Consider the following 19,751-nt stretch of genomic DNA (forward strand, 5'->3'; position numbering starts at 1 on the left):
GCGTTGGTGTGCTAGATGTGATCATTGTGGGTAAGCTCACCAACTAGGGTACAAGGTAAGCACAACATGTACGCCGTATGCAACCAAACGCCATGTTCATGTGCCGCTAGAGCCAATGTAGGCAACCAAACAAAGTGCACTTGCGTATTAGCTAATGCAGGGACACCAGATGCAGGCAACCGAACAATTTACAGATAGCGCATTAGGACCTGTTTTTGCTCAACCAGACTGGGTTGAGAAGCGTATGCGATGCAGGAACTGTTCACAACGGTAAAGGTTGAAATAGGGGCTCGAATGTCGAGGCTCTCAAACTCGCCAAGCATGCATGCCCAATGAATGACCGCCATGTTTGGTTAGGTCAGCCTAATAGACTTGATTTTATCCATGTATACCTTATGATGGTTGAATAAAAAGCTTCGGAGTTTGTAAAAAAAAAAAGAAATAGGGGCGCCTCGCCTACGCTACGCGGGAAGCCTCCAAAGGAGCGCCAAAAAATTCACCCCTCAAAAAAACAAAAACAAAGGAGCGCCAAAAACCGGAAGAGTCGAAGACACGGCTGCGCGGCGCACCCCACCACCAGCCCCTTGCCGCCAGCCGAGGAGACGAAGCCAGAATCCGCCGCCGCGTCCATCGAGGAGCGCAAGCCACCATGAAGTTCAAGGCCTCCTTCACCGACGACGGCATCTCCCTGCTCGACAAGCGTAAGCCCCAGCGCAGCACACTCCTCAATTCCCCTCCCTCTGTCGCAATTCACCGAACACCTCACGCGCGCCGTCCGCTCCCGCAGGGTTCCTTCCGGCCATCGACAAGGTGGGCCGCGTGTGCCACGTCTACCTCACCCCCACGCACGCCATGCTCCTCCACAACCTCCTCGGCTCCACGGGGCCCGAAGGCGACGGGCCGCAGTGCGTCGCGCAGTTCGCCAAGGACCTCCTCTTCCGCGAGTACAACGTGTCGTCGCGGGACGGCAACCGCGTCGCCTTCTCCGTCGACGTCGCGCTGCTCCATCGCGCCCTCCGTAGCGCGCTCGCTGTCCACGCGCAGTCGCCGGCTACCGGGGACGCCCCCGCAGCGATTCAGGTCAAGCTCGTCAACAAGCAGACCCCCGGGTCCCGTTCTGCTGCCCCGTTCCTCACGTTCGAGACCAAGGGCGCTCGCTCCGCCGTCGTGCAGGACGTGCCCATCTCGAAGCCACTGTCACGCTCCGATGTTGCGCGCTTGCAGGACGCACTTGACGCCGCCCAAGAGCTTCCTGAGGTGGGGAGTTCTCACATGGCATTTTCCAGTTTCTTATCATTCATCAGTAAAAAATTATCCTATTTGTTTATCTGATTGAATGCTTTCACAACATAATCTACTCTAGCTGTCCAAATGCGAAAAGAACTAGTTAAATTGAAGCAGGTAGTGGCCATGCAACTTCTGATGGCCTAGTTGTGATGCTGGAGTGCAGAAACAAAATTAGGTACCAATTCACAGTTTCATACAGGCTGAGCCATAAAATGTAATGACCTGGATCCATCCTCCAAACAGCATTTTGTTTGTTGAGCCCCTGAACTTGATATTCACGTAATTTGCCAGTAGCAAAGATAATTTATCTTTAACATGCTGAAGTTTGATCATGTATTCGCGTCTCATTATTTGAAGCACTGTTTAGAGGTCTAATCAATGTAAATCTGATGCACAGAACCACTCTTAATTTGTTGTAACAAAAATCCTCAAGATATCCATGTTCCAGCAAGATACCGGCATACCGCACAATATACCATTTAACAATAGTCAACAATTAATTAAAATATGAAATGTAGAAATATATAAAATATGAATATGGGAATGACTTATTCACATAATTTACTGATAGCAAAGATGTTAGTTAATAGACAGTAAAGTTTGATTGTGTCCCATTATTTGAAGCACTGATCTAGACGTCTAGTCCATTTTAATTGATGTGGATATTCCTATCTTGCATTGTTATACCTTTGGAAATTTACTAAAATTATCTATCTGCGAGCAAGAAACTGGAAAAGATGTGATTCATAGTAACATTAGTCAACAAATGGTTACAGAAGTATAAAATGTAAAAATAGCAACGACGCTTATCGAATACTAGTTCTTATTAGTTCCTACAGTTCTACTGTTCTCTTCAATGCTAAGTATTTTTCTTTGCGAAATATCTGTACCTACCCAGAGGTCTGTGCTGCTTGTGATCTTGAAGATATCTTCAACTTGGATGATTGTTAGAAGAAATTTATTTTACTGTTGTTAGCTATTAGCGGACGTTGTAGATTTTCATACTGGGTTGGTGTTATCTTTCTACTGTCAGCTGCTTATTAGTAGAAATTTATCTTTCTGCAGACTCTGGTCCAGGTTCCAGATCTACAACAGTTACAGAATTTGGTGGATCGTCTAAAAAACATTGGTGATCTTCTGTCTGTAACAGTTACCCAATATGGTGATCTCCATCTGCAAGTTTCAACTTCTCTTGTTACTCTTGGTTCAGAATTCAAAAGGCTTCGGATTCTTGGTGCTCGTGGTAAATTATGGCTGCTGGGAGCTGTAATCAGCATTCAGCATTAGCTTCCTTAAATTCCGAAGTACTCCCCTCCGTCCCATAATATAGGACGTTTTTTTTTTTTTTTTGAGAAACTCGAGTACACCAAATACTCAAGTGGGGGGAAAACACTCAGCCTGCATCAAAGGCGTCAGTCTGTCTGGAACTCTAGCAAGGAGCTGCAGATCACCCTTCTGTCTTGCCTCTGCTGCTAATTCATGGGCCAGTGTGTTGCACTTCCTTCCAACGTGAGTGACCTTGAAGGAAGTAAAACTCTCGGAGACCTCCATGATATCCCGTAGCACACCAAAACAAGGAGATAGATTCAGGGAGCCCTTTTTAAGTTCATTAACTAACGCCATGCAATCCACCTCTAGCACCATTGGCCCACTGTATATTCCTGCCAGGGCCTGCATCCCAACCAAAGCTGCTCTAGCCTCTGCTTCCTCCACACTTGCCGCGCTGCCAATCTGTTTTCCAACTGATATGAGCACCAGGCCTCGACAGTCCCTCGCAGCTGCTCCCGCCCAGCATAGGCCACTGTCTGGCAGATAAGTTGCGTCAGAGTTTAATTTTACTGCACCTTGATCTGGAACAGTCCATTTCATTAATTTCTGATCATCACTCTGCACTTCAGTGTTGGCACAGGGCCACCTCTCTTTGCCAGCCTCCGAAGAGGGGTATGTACTGGTTCTTGCCAACTGTATTTCATCCTCGTACTTCAGGAGAAATTGGACAGAATGGCCAATTGATTCCTTGCCTTTTCCATGAACACAATCACCACGCAGATGCCATCCCCTCCAAAGAAGCATCAACACCCTCGCCCTCACATCCACTGATGTTGTCGCTAATAGCAGTTGCAGCCAGTCCGGGCCCGTGTACTGGAAAGAGTTCTCGGGCGGGAGTTCCCATTCTTTCCTCATTTCGTGTCTGAGAGCACGACTTTTAGTACATGATACCACCGCATGGAATTCGTCTTCCTCGCCACAACCACAGATGTTGCAGGTGGCATCCAGCTCTAAGGTCCTCCTCCACTTGTTCTTCTTCGTGGCTAGCGTGTTGGTGGCAACTCGCCAGCCAAATTTTTTCACTTTTGGTGGAACATTCGACTTCCAAATGAGGTCCCAGATGCTCCTATCGTCAGGATCATTTGACGAGCTAGATGGGGACTGTCGGGTCTGCCCATGTGTTGCAGCGGCCAGTTTATATGCACTTCTTACTGAGAAAACCCCGTTTCTTTCGTAGTGCCAAGCAATACAATCTTCTGCATCAGACCTTGGAATGGATAATTTGCATATTTCATCTGCATCAAAGGGGTGGAAAATTTGCCTTATAAGCTCCACATTCCACTCTCTACTCTGGTTGCATGAGCTGGTTCACCCACCGCAGTCTTGACCTCCTAACAAAAGATGCAGTCCTTAGTCCTTCCTTCCGAGGGATCCACTGGTCTCTTTGGATTTGAATGCTTCTTCCATCCCCCACCCGCCAGATGATGCCTTTCTTTAGGAGCTCCAACCCAACCTCAATTCCTCTCCATACCGGGGACGCGTCTGAGGCAAAAACCGTATCAAGGAGATTTCCGTGTGGATAGTATTTTGACTTGAGCACTCTCGCACACAAACTGTCCGGATTTTGTAGTAGCCTCCACCCTTGCTTTGCAAGCAGTGCAATGTTGAACAGGTGCATATCCCTAAAGCCAATACCACCTGCCCTTTTCGGTCGTGTCATGCGTTCCCACGACATCCAATGTACCTTCCTATGCCCTTCTTCATCCCCCCACCAGAAATCACGAATCATCTTCTCATATTTCTCGCAAAAGCCTTTTGAGAGTAGGAAGACCCCCATAGTAAAGCAGGGGAGAGCCTGGACCACGGATTTGACGTGTACTTCCTTTGCTGCGTATGCCATAAATCTTCCTGACCAATCACTACACCTCTTACTGAATCTATCCAAGATCGGTTGGAATTTCTCGTCCTTCATCCTCCCTTCTGGAGTTGGAAAACCCAGATACTTGCTCTCAAAGGAGGAGGAAACCACTCCCAGAACTCTCTTTATCTCTTCCCTAGACTCTTCCGGGCACCACTCGCTGAAAAGTAAAGAGCATTTATTTTCGCTCAGCAATTGCCCCGTACCTCGCTGGAAAGACGCCAACACCTTCTTCATAACCTGTGCCTGTACAACATTTGCCTTAAAGAAAATTAGGCTATCATCTGCGAAAAGAAGATTTGAGATTCCTGGGCTGTTCCTCGCAATCTTAATAGGTGTCAGGTTGCCGTCATTTGTTTCCTTCTTCATGAGACTGACTAAACCATCAGCAACAAAGAGGAAAAGATAGGGGCTTATTGGATCTCCTTGCATTATGGGACGGAGGGAGTAGGTGTCATTAGTGTCCAACGCACTTCACATTTTTATATCGATGTTCTCTATTTCAGCAAATGCACCTGTCGTTGATCAAAATGTGAGTGCTACCATTCGTATGGAAATGGCGGTTGAGAGAGGGGAAGCACTGTCAGTGGTATTGCTCCTAAGCTTCATTTATTAAATAATCGTTCTATTATTTTCATGTCAGATGTTCACAGGTGCTTGTTATTCTATTTTCTCGCAGCAAGTGAGCATGAAGCACCTAGTTAAGAGCCTACAATGTCATTTGGCCAAGCCAGATTGTACCTTCTATGGTTTGTTTTTCAGCCGTTTCTGTAAACCTGTTGAAAAATCTTTCGCAAAAGGAAAACCTGTTGAAAAATAATATAAATTCGTATTAACTATTACCTTGATTTTTTGTGTAGGTATTGCTCCTAATGGTGCTTGCCTGACAGTGATATTCCAGTACTTCATTCCAGGAACACGGTTGACAGATAAATCCATCAGCTTTTACTGTAGGCTTCCAGTCCTTGACCCTGGCACCAGCTAAAGTAAACTATATCACAGCATGGTACTTGCTTGCTTTTAGTATCAGTAGATTAGGTTTGGTAGCATTATCTAGCTGATGTACCTTTAATTTTATGACTTGTTTGTGGCTTTGATATATATTAACTTCATGTCTTGCAATGATCTGCTTGTTCATATGGAAAATACTGGGTGCAAACTGTGAATGTTTGCGTTGGTGACATTCTGGTGTGGGCACCTCGATATCAACCCTGAAAATACTTGTTGTGCTAGTTTCTTTGTTCCGGATTATCACTTGCAGTTGCATGCACCCCTTTTCCACTTCAGTATAAATTATTTAATGCCTTCTGTCCACATCAGTACTCCTACTTCGTAGTTCTATTCTGTTCTGCTCTGAAGGATTAATCCCTATCAAGGCTCACAACTGCTAAGAATGTGACTCTTATGATAGAAGCTTGCAAAGCAATTCTTACTAAATTTATTTATTTTATTTTTTGATAAAAATTTCTTACCAAATTCTTACTAAATTTGGCTATTGCTACGGGTAAAATTAGGACACAGCCAGCTAGTACTGCATAACGCCCAAGAAAACCCAGCTGGCCCTGAAATTAGGCAATGCTTTATATATGGATTCAAATTTTCAAACTTCTGGTATACTCTTAATCAAGATGTGTGAATTTGGGTTTTCATTCCATGGGATCTATTTGGACCAACTACGCTTCTTCAAACCTCCAGATCCATCTTAAATGAAACCACCAGTTTCTCCAATGTTTATATCCTGCTGGCAGATTTTCTTATGAGCACATGCATGTCTCACCCACAACGGTCCCTGCATCGCACATGACATCTACTCTGTTGCTTATTTACTCCTCTCGTTGCTTCTATCACCATGCCATTTGTTTCTTTATTGGGTGGAAGAAGGTCCGCTCATACATTCTAAGGATGAATAAACTTTAGAAGTTACAACACCTGTTCTAGATGAACTCAGTCAGTTCCGTAAAGAAAAAAGATGGTCTCATTCAGAGAAAACACAGTAAACATACTACTAGATGCCACTACAACATAATGACCATCTGACCAACACTTCCAATCAGGTTTATCGTCTATGGAGTATTAGTACTAACCCCCTTTGACTGTTTGGAAATGCAAAAATATATTCTATTATGATTCCCTCTGATGTATTCATGCTCAAAAAGGGATCTGGTACATATTTTAGAGGAAACAAAGATGGTAACCATTTTATTTTGATGAAAGTGACAATTGTTAGTGAAGATCAGGGACACAGGTGGGCAGCCAAGTGGCTTTCTAGAGCCTACATACTATAGTAAATTCGGCAACAATATTTTTTAACCCATTTTTAAAACTATGTAGTACATGTTGTTACATTTTATGTGCGTCGAATTTTTTTGAAGAAAAGAAATGTTTTGGGCCTCAGTAAAGTTTTTTACTTTTTAAGCATCATTTTTTTCACACAGACCACAAAGCTCGTCTATTCTCCATGAAATTTTACATCCATGTAAACGACACGGACATGTCTAATTTTTTTCACATATTGACAGTTAGAAAATCATTTGTTTTTCACCCTGTATGCAACTTCGACTTACCGGGGTATATACCGACTTCGAATCTGGCATAAGGGGACCAGCCTAAATCGTTCTGCATATAGTAGCTGTTTAGCACCAAAGTCTTCCTGTACACGCTGTACACAGTACACGCGTCCACAGGGTGGCTTTAAATCTTCAGTTCGTGGTGACACTCACTGCACCGCATTAACAATTATTGTTGGTCCGCAGCAGTGAGTAGTATAGCTTTGAAAAGGAAGGCCAGATATTACAAACACAACTTGAATGACCCCATGTGGAATGTTTAGAGAGCCTGTCAATCCATGTGGAATGTTTTGTAAACCTGTCAATCTATCTAACCGCAATTGTGGATATTTATTGTAACTTGAATACTGTCGTCTCAGTAAGTACGTAATCTGCAAGCGAGAAGAATCACTGTGCTCATACAGTGCGGCCATGTGTGCCAATTAGTGCCCCCAGCCATTTCTGCCTATTTTGCTGCCCTCTCAAGACAGCAATAAGCTGTGAACGTCCAATTATGTGTCACCCTGCATCGCCGATGCCATTCTGCACGCATTACATGTGTGTATGTACCTCTACTCAAACGAGCTTCACTTCCAAAACGTATAAAAATTTACCAGTTTCTCTGACCATAGATACATATCACGCCAAGAACCGGTAGGAGACCTCCTATTTGTGCTACCCAGCAACCCCCAGCTTATATCTTTCTAGCCTTCGTTAGGACCAAGCTCCGGATCCACAACATAGCCTCTCAGGGAAGGCGTCTTGCCGATGGCAGGCACCTTCTTCTGAAGCCTTTTCCTCGCGATGTAGCCCCGGATCCAGGGCATCACGTCCTCGTTCACCTTGATCATGATGAAGAACAGCAGGCGGTAGATGAAGATCATGCTGAAGATGACCGACAGGTCGATCCACTTCGACCGGTGCACATTGATCTGGAAGATGTACTTCAGGATGAACTCCCCAGGGATCTTCGGCTGGTCCGGGTATTGGTTGTCGAATAGGAGACCGTCCATGTCATTCTGGCATTGGCCCTGTAGACGGATAAGAGTTTGATGTCAAATTTCATACTGGAATCCACCATGCTGCCGTGGTCTATGGCAACACGAAATTTACCTGTAGTGCCCAGTAATGGAAGCTGATGTACTGCATGGGGTATCTCCAGAAAACCTTCGGGATGTCATATGGAAGTCTGAAGTATCCGGAGACAAGCATGAATATTCCCTGTCCAAGAAAAATCGTGAGACAATTTTTTCATGTGAAGCTCCTAGGTTGAAAAACTTAGCTCACTAATAGGACAGTCTATGCCTGTAGTATCTTTATCCTAGACCATAATAAGATCTTTGGAAGATCCTCCTGCTGATGAATTTATACTGCTATTCAGTAGCCAGTTTTGAGCATGTAGTAGCAATGCGGTACAGTACTTATTCATTTGTTAAGCTTGATGGTTTATAAAAGTAATACATTTTTACCAAAGCCTTTCAATGTATTCTGGTTCTAGAGAACATTTTGGAAGTTTGGAGTTCCCTCATTGATGAACACATCTTGCGCCGTACAAGTTACACGCTTAAAGATTGTAAGAAAGACAAACGACAAGCTTCTTTTTGTTTTTCCTTTAATTTAGCAAGGTGCTTTAATCCCTACCTGTAACGAGAACTGCACTAGATTCAAAGCTATTAAGTTGTAACTATCATCTCCATTTACTGGCTACTTCAACAAGGCCATAATTTTGAGAAACAGGCAGCAAAGGATATTTGTTATCTGAAGACACAACTGGAGTTGATAAGAGTATAGGATACCAAATGAAAATTGGGCCAAAATGTACCTGAATTCCAGCTCCTATGATGATGCCCATGAGGAAATTGGGTATGACACTTGCAATGGCCATCATCAAACTCTCAACCACGGTGACACTGGCGTAGAGGTTCAAGACAAAGAAGATGTAGTGTGTGAAACCGGGATGAAGGCGCACCATGAAGTAGCATACTGTCCCTGACATGAAGCATATCAGGACCAGGAATGGCAGAGCAGAGATGGTGTTGGCAATGACAAATGCTGCAACACCGTAGTGCCCATTCAACCGTTCCCGCTGGAAAACCTGTGAACAAGTCGAGAAGCAGGTGAGCAAATTGTACATGGCAGCTCCGATTCCCGTATGGAATGATAAAAGTCTGGAGCTTCACCTTCATTTCTTCCACGAATGAAGGGAATCCTCCAATGGACATGAAGGTGACGAATCCAAAGACGAATGCTGCACATGCTGCCCTGGCCTGTGAAAAGAGGGAGTTAATGTCATTGCCCACAAAGAACACTTTTCATGAAGGAACGTGATGTCATTGCTTAAGTGTCTACTTGTTATTACAGATTCATGGCATTTTGTTCCAGATAACCACTGATTGATTATTCAGCACTTACCAGGATGGATGTGTATTTGGTGCCGACATCCAGGTAGATTGTGCCGATGCAGACGGTCACGAGGAGATAGATCAAGAGCCTGAGCCAGTAGTACCCAAAGTCGCGCGACATGTTGATGAATGAACGCCTGGTAAGTGTACACGCCTGCATCAAGAAGCTGGCCTGGCTGCCCCTTGAATCCATCACTGTTCCTTTCTGCAGCAAACAACACATGCATTTCATTTGGTCATTGCCTGTCCGGATGCACAAAATAAAAGGGCAGAGAAACGTATATGTTGCATTTAGGGGGTCTGAGAGGACGTACGATTCGTGCAATGTCATTAACTTTCTCCCTGGCAGCATAGTAGTACTGCGACCTGTTGTAGGCAGAGACCAGTTTCCTGATGGCCTCTGATGTGGTTATCTTGTCTAGAGGATCATCAGACCTTTCGATCTGCAAGGTATATGAAAATTAGACCACTTGCAGGTGAAAACATGCTGGCACAATTTATATGTACACATGAATTGCCGGGTTATCGATGTGTCCAGGTCCCCCCTTACCCTTGCTTTCATTGATCCTTTCAGGGTGGCCTTGACCTTGTCGAAGTCGGAGTTGACGCACCTCAGGAAATGATCCGAGGGATTTCTCAAAGGCGGGCATGGGAAACCAACTTCAGCGAAGAACTGCGTGTGGGAGGAAACAGGTGCAGGTGAGCGATCGCATAACATATGTGATGCAGAAGAAGCAGGGGTACTACTACTACGTACTGTGAAGTGATTAATTACTGATGCCATTACATGTGGAGCAGGAAGGAAGTTACTGCAATAGACAGATACTGGATCGTGGAGGAATTGATTACCTCACATGCTTGCGCTGCCTGTCCGAAGTAGACGTTTTTGCCCCCGGAGAGCAGGAAGAGCATGTCGAAGAGCTCGAAGACCTCGCTGCTGGGCTGGTGGATGGACGCAATCACTGTCCTGCCGTCCCTCGCCAGGCCCCGCAGCGTCTGCGTCACGAAGAAGGCCGAGGAGCTGCGCGCGCAACCAGAGCCGTCAATTCAATTCGATCTCCAACAGCACAACCACACAGGCACTACTGAATACCACGTACCTGTCGAGGCCGCTGGTGGGCTCGTCGAGGAAGAGGAGGCGGGGCCGCATGAGGAGCTCCAGGGCGATGCTGACCCGGCGCTTCTCGCCGCCGCTGACGCCCCGGAGGTGCCAGTTGCCGATGACGGTGTCGGCGCAGTCCTGGAGCCCCATCTCCACGATGGTGCCCTCCACCAGCGCGCGCTTGTCGTCGCGCGGCATCTTGTCCGGCAGCCGCAGCAGCGCCGAGTAGCCGATCGTCTCCCGCACCGTCAGCGTCCCGATCAGGTTGTCGTCCTGCGTCACGTACGCCTGCATACATATGCCAACACCACATCAGCAAGCATTCTTCTACGAGGATGGTCATGTTGCCATGATCCGAAAAGTAGTATCCTGGTGGTTTCGTTGCATCCAAAGTAGCATTCCTCGGAAGTCGGCTATGCCAAACTCGTACTGGTACGGAGTACATACCGAGAGGGCCAGTGTTTTTCGTCTCATGCGGGCAAAACTTAATTACCCAGTTTTATTACTGACTAGTACAAGCTAGAATCTACGTACTGCCGTAAAACTAAGCAAGTACTAGTAGAGGAAGATGCCCAAACTGAAGTGTAAACCAGCACATCGATCAACATAAATTCGGAACAGCGCCACAATAACAAATTACTACACAGCTGTCTGTATTTATGTCACCTAGGAGGTAGTAGGTCGCAGCAGGCCATTTCGCTTTGAACCATGCAGGGAAGATATTTCGCCGTTGAGATCGGTCGACGGAGAGCAAAGAAAAACGTTGCGTGCGAGATCTGTATGAAGGGGCATGGAATTGAAAGCAAAGCAGCAACGGGATCAGAAAAACTGAACGAGTATTAATTGCTCCGCCCAACCACTCGACACGGCACGCTATCGCTCTGGCTGCCCGTAGGAGAGCTGCTGCTACTCCTAGCGTAGGGGTACTGGGGCAGGGCGCCATATGCATGTACTACCCCGCCTGGGACAGCTGCGAAGCCAACGGGCCGAATCAAGAGCCGGTCGCGCGCGTACCCCGTGGATTTCGATGGCGTCGATAACTACGCGCCGGTGTAGAATTAATTAGCAGGTGAGAGCGACCGTACGGCTCCGTTCTACCGCTCCAAACGTACTGCGCCTGGCCATGGCATCTGCTAGCAGAGGTGGCTAGCTAGCTTTCACATGCTCGGAAATGGCATGAACACCAACTAAGGTGGATGAAAGTAACATGGAGAGTCTAATGCCCAAAAATGGCGGTCTCGTTGCCGGATAAAAACAAGCGAAGTAAAACGAGTGAGGCGAGGTGGCTGGCCGTACCGCGGCGCCGAAGGAGAGCTTGGCCTTGCGGCCGTTGAGCAGCACGCTGCCGGAGAGGAAGGCGTTGGCGGCGAGGCGGCCGGCGAGGGCGTCGAGGAGCGTGGACTTGCCGGAGCCGGACGGGCCCATGAGCGCCGTCAGCGACCCGGGCTCGGCGAAGCCGGTGAGCTCGTCCAGCACGGTCTGCGTCTTGCCGGGGCCCAGCGCCACGGTGACCGACAGGTCCTTCCACGTCAGCCTCGCCGACACCTCGCCGATGAGCACCGCCGCGCCCGCTCCGGGCATCGCCTTGCTGTCCCGCCACAGCGTCTCGCTCAGCGGGCTCAGCCCCACCACCATCGCCCCGCTGGCCGACGTCGCGGTCGCGCCGTTGGCCTGCAGCTCCACCATGGCCTGCCCGGCCGCCGTCCTCCGCGTGTCCTCCCCTCCTCCTCCTCCTCCTCTCATGGCTCCCGCCCGCACTGGCGGCGACGCGAGGGAGCTCTCCTCGGAGGGAGAGGTCAGTGGATGTGATGCGATGCGATGTGAAGTGGCTTGTGTTTAGCTGCTGCTGCTGCTGCTGCTGCTGCTGCTATAGGAGGGAGGGAGGGAGGGGGTAGCAAGGCAGGAGTTATAAAGGAGGAAGGCAAAGCATGCATGCATAATGAAGGTGGGGAGTTAATGGATGAATGGAGCAATCGGAGAGCGGTGCGGCTGCGATGCGAGGCCATCTATTCACAAACTGACAACCAATTGTCTTCTTTAGGCTTTGGCTGACAGCACATGGCCTACTCCAACACTGCTCATGTTATTGTGCACAGTGCTGGGTTAGGGTTTTGTTTGGAACCAAGCCATTTTTGGAGAAATTGTGTGACGATAGGAATCCTTTATGGACGGAATGCACCAAGAGAAACATTTCATCTTTTTTTTGGAAACGTTAAAAACCGGACGACGGATTTTTAAGCATTGACAAAATGAACGTTTTTATGTCGCGTGGATGATAATTTTGTTTAATAAGCACGGCAAATCCTGGCAAAAAACTGAACATGACGGATTTTGCTATGCTTGCTAAAGGAATTTTCACCCTCGCGACAACATAATTTACCATAATAAACGCTCTTTTGTCATGCTTGAAAATCTAACATTTGCTGGCTATCAAGTCCCTTTTTGGGTTCCGCCAAGGCAAAATGAGCGAAAACACTCCATTTAAATTCTTTTGACAAGTCTGAAGGAACATCACTCTTAATTTTCTCTTCTCCTTCCCATTAATTTTAGTCTCCATCATCTAAGGTTGGTCCCTTCGTTCCCTACTCTCTAAGTGTCAAAATTGTTCAGATCTTATCTTTTCCTCAATGGATTTGTTTTAATGTTGACTAGTTATTTGTCCGTGCGTTGCAATGGAGGCATACATATTTTAGCGGGTTTAACATCGATTATGCCCGACATACACCTTACAATTTTTTTCCCGACCGGCGAACCGTACAACAATTGTTCTATGGTATATTTTCATTAATTAAAAAAAGCATATACAAAAGTGTTACATGAAGGCAAAAGCCTTAACCAATGCCAGTGCAGTCAAACATTAAATGAAATTACAGGCTGCTTTCAGTCCAGGACTTGATCTTGTTTACTTTAGTTGTCTTAGCTCTCAACGGAGACATTGTGAGTCCTTCCTTCATGTTAAATTTTCAGCACTGGGGGTGAGCAACTGTTTTTTTGAAGATATTATCATTTCGGACAGACCAAAGACTCCAACACCCAATAATGATAATGTCAAGTGCCAAGTCTTTTGGAAGAATTGAGATAGCCAGACGTATCTCATCAAAACTTGATATTCCTCTTCTTCTAGTGGGCATGATTTCGTTCCAGCGGTGCAAAGAGAATGGGCGGTCCCAAAATAGGTGCATAGATGTTTCCTCGGCCTTGTCATTGCAGAGAACACATTCATATGATTCCAGAAACATAGATTTTCTTCTCAAAAGATTCCTGGTATTGACTCTGTCAAAGAGGAGCAGCCAAAAAAAGATTTTGTGCCTAAGCATGGTGGAGGCTTTCTGAAGGAGCTTGAAAATGAAGTGGTTGTTGTTGGGACCTATCGAGCAATTGTACATCTTCATGGAGGACTAGGATGGTGAGGTCCAGGTGTAAGCCCAAGAGTCATTGTGGTTAACCACACGCGGATTATTGATGATTTCCTGAATTTCAATGAATTGTTGATGTGCTTCAGTGGATAGTGGTCTGCGGAAAAGATTTTCCACATCCTCATAATGGATAGCTTGGTGGAGTTTGATGTATGAGTTGATTGTGAAGGAGTAGAGCTCAGGGTGCTACTGTTGGGGGGGGGGGATTCCATGGATCTTTCCAGAGTCTGATAGTGTCACCAATGCCAATTTTACATTTTGCAAATCTATGGAATGAGGGCAGTAGTTTGAGAATGTCTGATACGTCTCCAACGTATCTATAATTTTTTATTGTTTCGTGCTAATATAGTATCAATTTTGGATGTTTTATATGCAATTATATGCTATTTCATATCATTTTTTGGGACTATCCTATTAACCTAGTGCCCATGCCGGTTGTTGTTTTTTTGCTTGTTTTGGCTTTTCATGAAATCAATATCAATGGAGTCCAAACGGGAAAAAAATATCTTTCGATTAATTTTTTCTGGACCAGAAGGGACCCTAGAAGGTTCAGAGGAGGCCAGAAGAGCCATGAGGGAGCGACAAGCTCATAGGGCGCACCCCCTGAGCTTGTGGGCCCCTCATGGCACGTGCTGACCTAATTCCAAACCTATAAATTCAGAAATATTCCCAAACAAACAGAGAGCCACCCGAAACACTTTTTCCGCCGCTGCAAACTTATGTTCTTCCGTGATCCCATATGGAGGCCTTTTTTGGTACTCTGCCGGAGGGGGAATTGATCACAGAGGGCTTCTACATCATCCTTGCCCCCTTCCGATGATGCGTGAGTAGTTTACCACAGACCTACGGGTCCGTAGCTAGTAGCTAGATGGCTTCTTCTCAGTCTTTGATCTTCAATACCATGTTCTCCTTGATGTTCTTAGAGTTCTATCCGACGTAATCTTCTTTTGCGGTGTGTTTGTCAGGATCCGATGAATTATGGGTTTATGATCAAAATATTCATGAGAAGTAATTGAGTCTTTTCTGAACTTTATTATGCATAATCTGTATAACTTTGTATTTGTCTCTGATCTTTCCATTTGGTTTGGCCAACTAGATTGATTTATCTTCAGCAGGAGAGGTGCTTTATAATGGGTTCAATCTTGCGGTACTTTATCCCAGTGACAAAGTAGGGGTCAAGACACATATTTGTATTGTTGCCATTAAGGTAAAACGATGGAGTTTATTCATATTAGTTGAGTTTAGTTTGTCTGTATCATGTCATCTTGCTTAAGGCATTACTCTGTTTTACTGACTTAATACCCTAGATGCATGCTGGATAGCAGTCGATGGGTTGAGTAATAGTAGTAGATGCAGGCAGGAGTCGGTCTATTTGTCTCGGACGTGATGCCTATGTACATGATCATTGCCTTGAATATCGTCATAACTATGTACTTTTCTATCAATTGTCCAACAATAGTTTGTTTACCCACCATATGCTATGTGTTCGAGAGAGAAGCCTCTAGTGAAAACTACCCAGGTCTACTTTTATCATATATAAAAAACAAAATATCCTTGCTGCAATTTTATTACTTTTATTTTGTTTTATAATTTATCTATCAACCATTACGAGGTTTGATCCTTTCAATCAACGAGTTCAAGGGGATCGACAACCCTCTTGCACGTGTTGGGTGCAAGTATTTGCTTTTGCGTGTGCATGTGTTGTTCACGAGGCTTGCATGATTCAACTATTGGTTCGATAAACCTTGGTTATCACCGAGGAAATACTTATCTCTATTGTATTGCATCTCCTCTCCTCTTCGGGGAAAATCTCAACGCAGTTCACAAGTAGCAGGAAGAATTTTTGGCTTCGTTGCCGGGGAGACATCATCAAAACCTATCAAGTACCTTTGTACAAACTATCATCTACTTGCTCTACTTTTTATTTGCCTTTGCCTCTCAGTTTCATCTCCCCCACTTCTCATAAAAAATTACAAAAACACAAAAATATTTTTACTTGCGTGTTTGCTTGCTTGAAATTGATATCATGTATGTGTTTGAGAAAGTTATTGTTGAAAGTGCTAGTGAAGATAGTACTAATGAATTTCTTGAGGAAAAACGTAAATTCTTCTATCTTAATCATAATCCTTTGGAGAAGAAAGCTCCCAAAAATTTCAAAACTAAAATCTATCATGTGGGTAGTGGGAATATCATTGGGAAGAATATCATTCAAGAATTCTTTAATTGCATGGGAGTTATACCAATAATTAAAGGGTCTATTCTTGACAAAACAATTTGCTATGTGGATGCTATTGCCATGATTGTGGTTAAGTTAGAAAGAAAATTCTTGCATATTCATTCGGCTTTACAAAAGATATTCTATGAACTTCCCAACATCCATAACCCTAGGACTAAAAAGATTGCCACCATTATTCTTATGCATGAATTGGATTACATAATTCGGGAAGTTAGGGACATCTTTGCTTTTTATATAGTAGATTTTTAGCATCAGCCTATAGAAGAAATCCTTCATGACAAGGACACCATACGTAGGTTGGAATCTAGTGATTATTTTGCTTATGGTGAAAATATTAGGAAGAGAGTTCCCTACTCCAAAGTTATTAAAACTTTGTACCACCACACTTGTGATAAATTTGAGTGGATCACTAAGGAAATTGATGAGGGATTTAGTGTAGTATGATTTGAAAGCATGGCTAGGGATGCAATTGATGATGAAATACATGTTTTGCATGAGGATCTCTACTTTGATGATTCGGAATTTGAAGTTATGAATGTCAAAATTATCGAACAAAGTCTCTTTAAATATTTAAGTTCTCCTACTAGAAAAGTAGAACATGAGAATAGAGAATCAAAGAGAGAAGCTTTTGAGGAATTGATTAAAATGACTTGGGTAAGAAATATGACAATACCTGAAACAATGCCTTACGCCTAGCTAGGAGCGTAAATCAATAACGCTTGTTGGGAGGCAACCCAATATTTATCTTATTTTCCTTTCTATTTTCTGTTTTTTGTGTGTTGAGACAATTATAATACTGTTAGGATTGTGTTTTTGTGTTTTAGTTAGTGTTTGTGCCAAGTAAAGCCTTTGGGATGATTTGGTTGATAGTTGATTTGATTCTATGGAAAAAATAGAAACATTTGTGCCCAATCCGGGGATTTGCAAAAATCACTGGAACGTGCTTTTGATCTGAGTTTTTTACACATGATGGATATACAAATTTTCCATGGTTTCCTAATTTTTAGAATGTTTAGAGGTACAGAAGTATGGCATTTTTTCAAATTATTATAGACTGTTCTATTTTAGACAGATTTTGTTTTCGTTACATCATTTGCTTCTTTTGATTATTCTATGGATTATATCAGGCGCTATAAGTAATGGAGAAGTTAGAATACAGTAGGTATTATGCAATAATAAAATATGAATGGGTTCATAACAGTACCTAAAGTTTGTGATTTGCTTGTTATACTAACGGATCTCACGAAGTTTCGTTGAGTTTTGTGTGCTGAAGTTTTCAAGTTTTGGGTGAGATCACGATGGATGAAGGAATAAGGAGCAGAAAGACCCTAAGCTTGGGGACGCCCAAGGCACCCCAAGGTAATATTCAAGGAAGACCCAAGCGTCTAAGCCTGGGGATTCCCTGGATGGCATCCCCTCTTTCGTCTACAAACCATTGGTATATTACTTGGAGCTATATTTTTATTCATCACATGATATGAGTTTTACTTGGAGCGTCTTGTGCCATAGTAATTTTTTGTTTGTTTGCTTTTTGGTTTGCCACAATAATTGTTTGCTCGATGATAACCCACAAGTATAGGGGATCAAAATAGTTTTCGAGGGTAGAGTATTCAACCCAAATTTATTGATTCGACACAAGGAGAGCCAAAGAATATCTGCAAGTATTAGCAGTTGAGTTGTCAATTCAACCACAACTGGGGAACTAAATATCTATAGCAGATGATTAGTAAAACAGTAGTATGTAGTTTGATATTGATAACAACGATAGCAGTAGTAACGGCAACAGTAGTAGTAGCAGTTCTATAGAAATTGTAACAGTAGCAACAGTAGTAGTAACTTAGCAAAGATCAATATGTGAAAAGCTCGTACGCATTGGATTGGTGATGGATAATTATGTTGGATGGCATTCATCATGTAACAATTATGATCTAGGGCAACACAGAACTAGCTCCAATTCATTAATGTAATGTAGGCATGTATTCTATTTTTAGTCATACGTGCTTGCGATAAGAACTTGCATGCCATCTTTTGTCCTACCCTCCCGTGGTAGCGGGGTCCATAAGGAAACTAAGAGATATTAAGGCCTACTTTTAATAGAAAACTGGAACAAGATATTAACACATAGTAAATACATGAACTCCTCAAACTACGGTAATCACCAGAAAGAATCCCAATTATTGTCACCTTGGGGTATGCAGATCATAACACGTAATAGGTGCGTATAACTTGCAAGATAGGATCGAGAACACAAATATATTCATGAAAACATAAAGGGTTCAGATATGAAATCATGGCACTCGGGCCTTAGTGACAAGCATTAAGCATAGGAAAGTCATAGCGAGATCAATCTCAGAACATAGTGGATACTAGGGATCCAACCCATCACCGTCTAGCGAGTCTATGAAGGAATTACTCACTCCAGGCAGTGAGCATCATGAGATTGGTGATGGAGGATGGTTGATGATGATGGTAACAACAAATCCCCCTCTCCGGAGCCCTGAACAGACTCCAGATCTGCCCTCCTCATGAAGAACATGAGGTGGTGGCGGCTCCGTAACATAAAATGCGATGAAACTTCCTCCCTTATTTTTTCATGGGAAATAGGAATTTATAGGCTTGAGATTAGGGTCAGCGGAGCCTCTGGGCCCCACGATCTACCAGGGCGCACCCAGGGTGGTGGGCGCGCCCTGGTGCCTCGTGGGCAGCAAGTGGCCCCCCTCTAGTGGGTGTTTGCTCCAGTATTTTTTATTTATTCCATCAAAAATCTCCAAAAAAAAAATCGTCGAATTTTGAGAACTTTTATTTCTGCACAAAAAACACCATGGTAGTTCTGCTGAAACAACATCAGTCCAGGTTAGTTTCATTCAAATCATGCAAATTAGAGTCCAAAACAAGAGCAGAAGTGTTTGGAAAAGTAGATACGACAGAGACGTATCAACTCCCCAAGCTTAACTCATTGCTTGTCCTCAAGCAATTCAGTTGACAAACTGAAAGTGATAAAGAAAACTTTTATGAACTCTTTTGTTCTTGTATCTATATATATGCTTAAATAATACCGAGGTTTTCAGCAAAGATCATAACTAACCATGAAAATGATAACTCTTGGAAATTATATTCATTCATATAAATGGCATTATCAACTAGCGAGTCATAATAAAATATCTCAGATGCCAACACTTTGTCAAAACAATCATGATATAATATGACAACATGGTATCTCGCTAGCCCTTTCTGAGACCGCAAAGCATAAATGTAGAGCACCTCCAAAGTTCAAGCAGCGACTAAACATTGTAATTCATGGTATAAGAGATCCAGTCATGATGCACACAAAATTAACTATACATAATGCATAAGAATGACAATAGTGCTATCAGGACTGGTGCTTGTTTGAGAAGGTGATGACTCAACAATAAAAGTAATAGATAGGCCCTTCGTAGAGGGAAGCAGGGCCTTGCAGAGGTGCCAGGGCTCGAAGCTTAAATCGGAGGTAAATTTAATTTTGGGAGGTATGCCTTTCCTTCAACTTCATGACCAAGAATTTTCAATATCTTCCATGCTAATTAAACAAATTGCCA

The 19,751-nt window shown here is 44.0% G+C and overlaps 2 protein-coding genes across 2 annotated transcripts; one reads left to right on the top strand and one right to left on the bottom strand.

Moving 5' to 3' along the window:
* The first annotated feature begins 494 nt into the window (after window positions 1-494).
* Window positions 495-5,597, top strand: LOC123172230 (uncharacterized). Its single transcript, XM_044589236.1, has 6 exons — window positions 495-701; window positions 788-1,257; window positions 2,353-2,530; window positions 4,981-5,063; window positions 5,154-5,223; window positions 5,335-5,597. Exons 1-6 carry the CDS (start codon window positions 650-652, stop codon window positions 5,457-5,459), a joined length of 978 nt encoding a protein of 325 aa, XP_044445171.1. The 5' UTR covers window positions 495-649; the 3' UTR covers window positions 5,460-5,597.
* A 1,988-nt stretch (window positions 5,598-7,585) lies between these two features.
* Window positions 7,586-12,393, bottom strand: LOC123172229 (ABC transporter G family member 11-like). Its single transcript, XM_044589234.1, has 10 exons — window positions 11,821-12,393; window positions 10,523-10,812; window positions 10,272-10,443; window positions 9,973-10,095; window positions 9,737-9,865; window positions 9,433-9,627; window positions 9,201-9,287; window positions 8,843-9,115; window positions 8,134-8,241; window positions 7,586-8,051 (listed from the first exon to the last, which is right to left on the bottom strand). Exons 1-10 carry the CDS (start codon window positions 12,265-12,267, stop codon window positions 7,725-7,727), a joined length of 2,151 nt encoding a protein of 716 aa, XP_044445169.1. The 5' UTR covers window positions 12,268-12,393; the 3' UTR covers window positions 7,586-7,724.
* Between the last annotated feature and the right edge of the window lie 7,358 nt (window positions 12,394-19,751).

This window comes from Triticum aestivum, unplaced genomic scaffold, assembly GCF_018294505.1.
Source record: "Triticum aestivum cultivar Chinese Spring unplaced genomic scaffold, IWGSC CS RefSeq v2.1 scaffold50792, whole genome shotgun sequence".
Taxonomy (NCBI): Eukaryota; Viridiplantae; Streptophyta; class Magnoliopsida; order Poales; family Poaceae; genus Triticum; species Triticum aestivum.